We start from the raw sequence: 8,616 nt of genomic DNA on the forward strand, positions 1-8,616 counted from the left end.
TGATTTTTGGTGTGACACAGGATCTGCAGCTGCAGAGAAGCGAATAGACAGACATGAAAACTTTTGTGCGTGGTTTTTTTGGGGGGGGGCGGGGGTGTCAGAGAACACAATTGTATTTGGGATAATCTATTACCTTTTAAGTACCTGTCTACCTCAATCTTTTGAACTAGGGAGACTAATTTTCTTTCCAAGCACCCTTCTTGCTTGATAAGTTGTCCACTAAGAATAATTGATTATCTCACTTTTGAACAAGCAGCTTTCTGAAATGGAAGCAATATTTTACTTTTCTGGCTGGCTGTAGATGGTGCCCTTGAGTTAAAAATGGCACTTTTCATTTCCTGGAGATGACATTTAGGCTCTTTCACATATTATGCATCAGCGAATTGTTTTTGCATTTGCAGGGTAGATGTTTATGGGCTACAGCAGATGGCAGCACCTGGCTGAGATCGTGACAGATCCCAAAAAGACGAACTGAAGTCAGAATTGCTTATTGCTTAGATCAGGGGTCATATATGGCTTAAAAATTCCCCAGAATTCCCCTTCAGCAATGCTTGGCTGGGGAATTCTGGGAGTTGAAGTCCACATATCTTAAAGTTGTCAAGATTGAGAAACACTGTCTTGAGGAATTCAGTTCAATTGCAGAGATCAATACTAGATATGTTTGAGGTACCTTCACATTAGAGAAGTGTTTGCTGATACCATGGTGGTGCAGTGGCTAGAACGCAGTATTGCAGGCTGACTCTGCCCATTGCCAGGCGTTCGATTCTGAACGGCTTAAGGGTGAGTCAGCCTTACATCCTTCTGAGGTTGGTAAAATGAGGATCGAGATTGTTGGGGGGCAACATGCTGACTCTGTAAACCGCTTAAGAGAGGCCTGTAAAGCACTATGGAGCTGTATATGTATGTCTTAAGTGCTATTGCTGTTGCTACTTCATTTTTTAAGTCAGCTTCAAATTCATTTGGTTTGGATACTTTGCATGCATACAATTTTCCTCTGATTTTTGTTTGACTAACACAGTAAATTTTTACCGGAAACTATCCAAAGAACTTCAGCTTTTGAGTGGTTTAAAATTTTTAAATAAATAAAATTAGTTCACTTACGTCTGATCTCATTGTGAGGAAGTTCTTCATCTTGTTTTTTGTTTTTTGTTTGTTTCTCAATGTGCCCTCAAGGTGGACTAGATGAAGCTTTGTATAACGTGATCGCCATGGCTCGGGAACAAGAAATCCCTTTTGTCTTTGCCCTCGGACGCAAAGCGCTTGGCCGCTGCGTAAATAAGTTAGTTCCTGTCAGCGTGGTGGGCATCTTCAATTTTTCAGGCGCTGAGGTAAGAGCTGCTCAGTCAACTCTGGAAGGATGGAGTTCATTGTCCATGGCATTCCTAACCCTCTCAATGATGCCTGAAAATAAATTCCATTCTTTTTCTGTGTTTTAAAATAATCTGCCATTTGGGTGTGGTGTTGTTTCTTCCCAAATCTTTGAAGTGGGTTTGGTGCTCATACTCCTTTCCATAGACACAACTATGAGATATCCTAATTTTTTTATTATTTTTTTTAAAGGATAAAAGCCAACCTTGGGGTAATCAGACACATATATGTACATTTTTTTTTTTACATTTTATATTTATGTAGAGCCAGTTTGGTCTAGTGGTTAAGGCACCAGGCTAGAAACCAAAAGACTCTGAATTCTAGTCTGGCCTTAGGCACGAAAGACAGCTGGATGATTTTGGACCGTTCATCAGGAGACCTTGAATTCTAGTCCCACCTAGCCGTAAAAGTCAGCTGGGTGACGTCAGGCCGATCACTCTCAACCCAACTCACTGCAGGGTGGTGGTTATGGGGAAAATAGGAGTAGGAAGGGAGTGTTGTGTGTGTTTGGGGTCTTGGGTAATTTATAAACATTAAAGGTGGGATATAAATACCATATTTTTCGGAGTATAAGACGCACTTTTTCCCCCCTTAAAGAGGGTGAAAATTTGGGTGCGTCTTATACACTGAATGTAGCCAAAAACGCGAGGCACGGAGGCGGGGATGGTCTGCGGCAATCCCTACAGTCTGGAACAGCTGATTGGGGGTATTCCGGGAGGCCAAGCCACCTGCCATTCAGCTGCTGGTGCTTAATCAGGCTGCAATAATGTGCTGAAGCTGACCTGACTGTTTGCTATTTGCTGCAAGGACTTAAGAGTTTGCAGCAGCAATCACTTCCAGAAAGCACCCACAAGTAACTGATTCAGCAGGATTCAATAACTTCTCTTTATATATAATATAACACATGAAGTAAAATATACAATACCCAAAGCAGATTTTCCAAGCAAAACACAAGCAGAGGAGAGGGGTTTCAGTTTCAGTTTTGAGCAGCAGACTAGTTAGCATAGACTCAGAGTGCAGAGCTAAGCCACATCCAGCCTCCTTGCTGTCTCCTTCTTGTTGCTGACATAGCAAATACTGTTTCAGTTTCCAAACAGCCCTCAACTCTCACATACTAACAGGACGCTAGCCAATGAATACCGATAGATGCTGGTAGGCAGAGGCAGATTTTATTTTTCTTATTTTCCTCCCCAAAAACTAAGGTGCGTCTTATATTCTGGAGTGTTTTATACTCTGAAAAATACAGTATATCTTAAAATAGTTTTTATTTGTTTGTTTATTGGACAAATAATACTTAAAAGGGGAAAACAAACACGAAACCTTCCAAGAAAGCAATGCAAGCAATCTGGAAGCCTCTGATGGTAGTTTCCCTTCTCTTAGTGGGCTCTTTGTCTTCTAGAACCTCTTTAATAAACTGGTCTCTCTGACGGAAGAGGCCAGGAATTCCTACCGAGATATGGTTTCAGCCATGGAGCAAGAACAGGAGGAGGCCTTAAAGAATATTAAGAAGGTGCCTCACCACATGGGCCATTCCCGGAACCCTTCGGCAGCCAGCGCCATTTCATTCTGCAGCGTGATTTCAGAGCCCATTTCGGAGGTGAACGAGAAGGAGTATGGTAAGCTTGCCTTTCAAAATAATGCCTATTCTTAACACATTCCAACACATCTTTCTCTAGTTCTCCCTTTAGTTCACCACTGGGTAATTATTTTTTTAATGGCAAAGCTGTGTTTTGCCTCTAGACCAGGGGTCTGCAACCTTAAACACTCAAAAGAGCCATTTGGACCCGTTTCCCACAGAAAAGAAAACACCGGGAGCCACAAAGCCCTTCCTGTGCCTGACTATTTCTTGAGCGGCCACAAAACTAGCATATGTAGTTGAATTAAACGTTCTGTTTTCTTCTGAAACTTTTCTTTTCTTGGATTTATCCATGGTTGGCCTACTGGGGGTTAAAAAGCTCAATAAATCTCATGCCGGCGGGTGTCGCACATTGGCAGTTGTGACACCTATTTGGAGTGACAGGGAGCACAGCAGAGAGGTGAAAGAGCCACATGCGGCTCCAGAGCCACAGGTTGCTGACCCTTGCATTAGACCAAATTTACTTCATAACCCCGAAAACTAAAGAAATAAAATAGGAGACTTAACAACATTAAGATCAGAATGATTAAAACAATTAAGGAGCAGTGGTGTACTACACCATAGCTTTATTTCAAATGCTCTTCAGTATGTCTCTGGTTGCTGATTTGGAAACAAATAGTTAAACTCTCATAGGCTAAAATTTGTCTTATTTTCACGTAGAGTTTTATTCACGGAAACAATAGTTTGCATTCTTAGAATTGCTTCTTCCCATCCCCTTTCTTCTTAGGTTTGCTATAGACAGAAGTTTTGGTTTGTTTGTTTTTTTACATTTTAATTATTAGCATTTAAAGTGCTTAACTGGACAATAGTCCCAATTATATTGTTTTGCAACATTAAGCATTTGCTCACAATGCACCAAATTTGTGTTCAGTATTGTTAACACCACGGCACGCTGGAAACAATGCTTGTTTTTGTGACCTGTACCAGCATTTCAGTAACTGTATTGTTCAAAAGCTTTTCCCGGAATGGCAATGACGTTACCTAGATGTCCCTGGCAGCTTGTTTAACATAGAAGTGCACTTTTCATGTTGTTTTATAGCCTTTCCCCAAATATTCTGCATTTTTCCCCCCCACCAGAAACAAATTGGAGGAACATGGTGGAAACCTCAGATGGCTTGGAAGCCTCGGAAAACGAAAGAGAAGCGGTGTGCAAGGTTACTACTTCAGAAAAACCTGGCAACCCTAATGTCACTGCTGGTAAACCCTTATCTCTGGCTGCCGTTGGCCTCATCACCGTGGCGTCCCAGGGGAAACCACTAAGTGGGAAGGAGGAAGCGAAGCCAGATGACAACCTGGAATGGGCCTCCCAGCAAAGTACAGACACCGGATCTTTAGATGGCAGCTGCCGGGACATTTTGAATTCTTCCATGACCAGTACAACAAGTACTCTTGTGCCAGGAATGCTTGAAGAAGATGAGGAGGAGGAAGAGGAGGAGGAAGAGGAGGACTACGCCCACGAACCCATCTCCGAGGAAGTTCAGCTCAACAGCAGAATTGAATCGTGGGTCTCGGAGACTCAGCGGACGATGGAAACCCTTCAGCTCGGGAAGACCCTCAGTGGGGCAGAAGATGAGAACGTGGAGCAGAGCGAGGAGGAAGAAGTGGAAGCGCCTGAACAAGCCGAGGTGGTTCTTGACAGCGAGGAATGGACATCAGACAAGGCTGTGAATAAAGCCCAACAGAAATCCAATCCCTGCACTCCCCTCGATTCAAAACACACAGACTCAAATTATATGCCGTGAACTTTAAGCCCAGACTCAGGAAACTTTACTATTTTAAAAAAAAGAGAGAAACTAATTGTTGTAAGGATTGCAGCCATTGCTTCGTGTGCTTCATCTCGGCATTTTGCACTGTGTAACATTTAATACCCGTATTTAATTCACCCTTTTTTTTTTTTTTTTGTAGCGGTCTTTATCACTTCTCCGTTGAGACCTAGAGTTTGCATGTGTGATTAATATTTATACCTTTTCTTAGAACAGGCTATGTGTGTTAAGCTGTCATTGGGCATCTTTTTTTTCCCTATGAGGAAACTATTTGCACCTGACCATTTTTAAGGCAAAACTTCTCAAACTGAAAAAAAAAAAAGAAAAAAAAACTTACCTATTTTTAAAGGGTTGACAGTATTGACCAATATTGGCTTGCCGCGAACTTCTTTGGGAGGTATTTGCCCACTGAGTACCTAACATTAAGCCAGAATGATTCTTTTTGTTTTTGCTCAGACTGTTAAAGTGACTGTAAGCAGAATGAAAATGTGTTCTGAAAAAAAGGGCTAGAAGGATGTATATGAATTAACTAGTGCACCTTCTTAGTATTTTATAATATTTGTTTAATAACACTCCTGAAGGACTCGTTGCAGTTGGCTAAATCCATTTTGGCTAGGTACTTTGGTGAAACATCTCTTAGCAGGTACTTTGGTAATGATGTATCTGTATCTATTTTCGAAACTGACATTGCCCACATAATCACTTTGCCCGCAAGCTGACTGCCAAAACGGACCCATTGACCAACACAAGCTTTCCTTGCTTGGTTTTCTTAATTTCCATTCTGTTTCAGTTACGCCATGTTCTGCTTCTTAATGCTTTCACTGATCTCAGGAATGTTACTATGAGTTCATACATGCCGTGTAAATAGAAGAAAAAGTTAGAATCGGTTATTGACCATTTAACATAAAATAAAATATGAAGCTTGGGGGGGGGGTTCGTTGAGAAAAGGGAAGGGAAAAATTGTTGTTCGGATCAACTTAACTTTTTTTCCTTGGGATTGGTCTTGATGGGAAGGTAGACTCTCTGGTCTTCCAACAGCTTGTCAATTTTCATAAACGTGAGAGGCTTTACCACAAAATACCCTTCATTTTGTGGAATTTCAGAGCGGGTGAGACAAAAAAGGGTTGTTTTTAATGGCTTGCTTAAGTTTTGCACGCCTGTTCTGAGTTTTCTAGCGCTCATTTCACCCAACCCAAGTTGCGTGAGGGCGGGGGGTTGGGGGTTGGGAGGAAGGCGGGGTGGGACAGTGATGGTTTGAGGTGGTGCAGGAAGACAAGCTCTTATGAAAAATATGGACATCCCCAGCATTGTAAAATATTTCATAGGTCACTTGCTCTCTCTTAATCGTTTGGGACCAATAGCGATCACATTCGAAGCTAGTACCTTTATTTCTAATAAGCAAAACCAGAGGAAATGTTTCGCAATTGTATGTGTGTGTGTGGGTGGGCGCCTAGTGCTAAGAAGCGTTGCAGAAAAGACAGTTTGAATAATTAGCTCTTGTACGTGGAATTAGTATATGATGAATAGGAAAAGGACAGGTAGCGACTTGTACCCTTTGCCAATTGTCCACGAGTGGAAACTTCTTCCTTTCGAAGTGCTGAGCAACCAAAATGACTCCTTCAGTAGTTGTTGTCTTAAACCTCTCTCTGGCTTGTCCCTTGCCAGTTTGCATAAAGCCCAGTAGACAGCCACCTACGCCCACAGCCACACCTTCTTCCCATTGTTATCTTTTTCAAAGCATTCTGGTGTCTCTCCGTTGGGACGTCACCTGTGAATGTGCTGGTCTTCAAACTTCAGCAGGTCTCTTTTAGGACAAAGAGCGTACCATTGGCTGAAAATCCGTACTTTATAAAGTGTTCATTTTGGGGTGGGGGGGTGTCCAGAGAACCGAGTCGAGAATAGAATGTGTCTATAAAGTGTATTAGATTGTACTCCGTGTTTAACGTGCTTCCTTGTCTTCCGTCTTTCTTGCGATGCCGTGAGATATTAACATTTCTGTTCATCCTTTCGATAACTCATCCATAGTCCTTGATGTTCCTTCTCCATAACTTTTAACTTCCACACAGGCAGAAACGGATCTTTCTTACAAACGGGGGTGGGGGGTGGGATGACGGGCCTGTTTCTGCAGTTTTATTGGGGCCGAGCTCAGCAATGTTTCCTCTTCCTTAAAATCAGTTTTAATTAATTTCACTAATGGCAAAAGAGAAAAGGGGGGGTTATTACACATCTGATGGGTTAGAGCAGAAATCTTCAAACTTGGCAGCTTTAAGACTTGTGGACTTCAACTCCCAGAATTCTCCAGTCAGCTATGCTGGCTGGAGAATTCTGGGAGTTGAAATCCACAAGTCTTAAAGCTGCCAAGTTTGGAGACCTCTGGGTTAGAGGAAATAGTCCTAAGCACTTCCAGTATTTGCATAAAAAAGAGCTGCCACGAGGCAACGAAAAAACACCAGGTGGGGCTGATGCACTGAAATCCTTGGAGGGCCAAAATAATAAAGAAAGTGGGGTTTGTAGGTTAATTGTAACATGTATGCCTTTATCTTAACAAAACCGATTACAGTACTTGTATTCTTCCCCTGTTATACGCCCTGTTCCCCAGCTTACGTTGTAAATGGCATGTTTTTACAAACTTTTTTGAGATTTGATCAGTGATTGGTGTAGTGTTTGATCGGCTGTTTGGGTTTTAAAAAAAAAAATTGGAAAAGATCCTTTGGAACGATGCACTCGTATGTATTCTGAACACATCACTAGGAGATAACCTTAGATTTTTCTTCGGGTGGGCCTATGCAGTGTAGCTAAATCCCATTGTCACCTGGATGCTCTTAAATTTTAATGGCACGGGGGAGGGGGGAATGGGGGGGGCAAAAAAAGTCTTGTTTGAAAAGCTGCTGTCTATTGATATTGTCATAATGTATGTGTGTGTTTGTGTGTGCGCGCGTGTGAGAAATTGTGCCAATTAATCAAGATGCTCAGTCAATTTACCAGATTTTAATCACTAACGGAACACTTTTTTTAAAAAAAAAAAGCCATGAATGGAAACTGTACAGCTTGGTGCCCAGTTCAGTCCTACACAAACAATAAATCTTCAAACCATAGTTTGAAAAAGAAAAAAAAATCAATATAAGGGGCACGGCCTAATTCATGTTTATATGTGGTTAATGTATTTTTAAAGACTGTACTTAGGTAATGCCTCTTAATCTTTGATACCTGTACACTAAATGTCAGTAACATCTAAAGTTTAAATTAGAAGGAAAAAAAAATCGTAACGAAATTACTTCACAAACATGTTCTGTCTGTGTTCTCCTTTTTATGAAGGATAATTCTGTCTACCATACTTTTTTGGAATAATAACAGCTTTTGCACTATGTAAATACTAGTGGGGGATCTTCCACAATGAATAAAGATGATTATAAGAAAGAGTCAGGTGATGTTTATATCTAGCGGTTTAACTGTATATTAATATTCTGCATCAGCGTCAGAATGCCAGTGTATTTTCTGAAGAGGAATGGTCTTTCCTGAGGAGTTATTTTTTTATTATTAGGTTTTATCCTGTCTTTTTTTTGGGGGGGGGAGAGGGGTAACTCAAGGTGGAAACATACTTAAGACAGTCCTCCTTTCTCCTCCACTCTGAACAATAACAATCTTGTCAGGTAGGTTGGGCTGAGAGAGAGTTCACCCTCCATCTGAATTTCATGCCTTAAAGTGGAACTAGAATTCACCATCTCCTGGTTTTTAGGCCAGCAGCACCTTAACCATTACATTAGTCTGGTTCTCCGATATATTACGGCATTTCCTGGTCTACACGAGGCCTTTGAAGTCCTGAATCTGTTCCTGAGCTGTTGCTAATTT

General features: G+C 41.4%; 1 protein-coding gene across 3 annotated transcripts in view; it reads left to right on the forward strand.

Annotated features, from left to right (window-relative positions):
- SECISBP2L (SECIS binding protein 2 like) overlaps positions 1 to 8,186 on the forward strand; it is a 35,412-nt gene extending 27,226 nt beyond the window's left edge. For all 3 annotated transcript variants that reach the window (XM_060693292.2, XM_087877746.1, XM_060693291.2), the window contains 3 exons: positions 1,174 to 1,328; positions 2,768 to 2,984; positions 4,082 to 8,186. In XM_060693292.2, the coding sequence (XP_060549275.2) occupies positions 1,174 to 1,328; positions 2,768 to 2,984; positions 4,082 to 4,746 (1,037 nt within the window). In that variant the 3' untranslated portion in view covers positions 4,747 to 8,186. The remainder of the gene's footprint in view (positions 1 to 1,173; positions 1,329 to 2,767; positions 2,985 to 4,081) is intronic.
- Positions 8,187 to 8,616: the final 430 nt, after the last annotated feature.

Source organism: Pantherophis guttatus, chromosome 13 (genome assembly GCF_059756535.1).
Source record: "Pantherophis guttatus breed Tessera chromosome 13, ASM5975653v1, whole genome shotgun sequence".
Taxonomy (NCBI): domain Eukaryota; kingdom Metazoa; phylum Chordata; class Lepidosauria; order Squamata; family Colubridae; genus Pantherophis; species Pantherophis guttatus.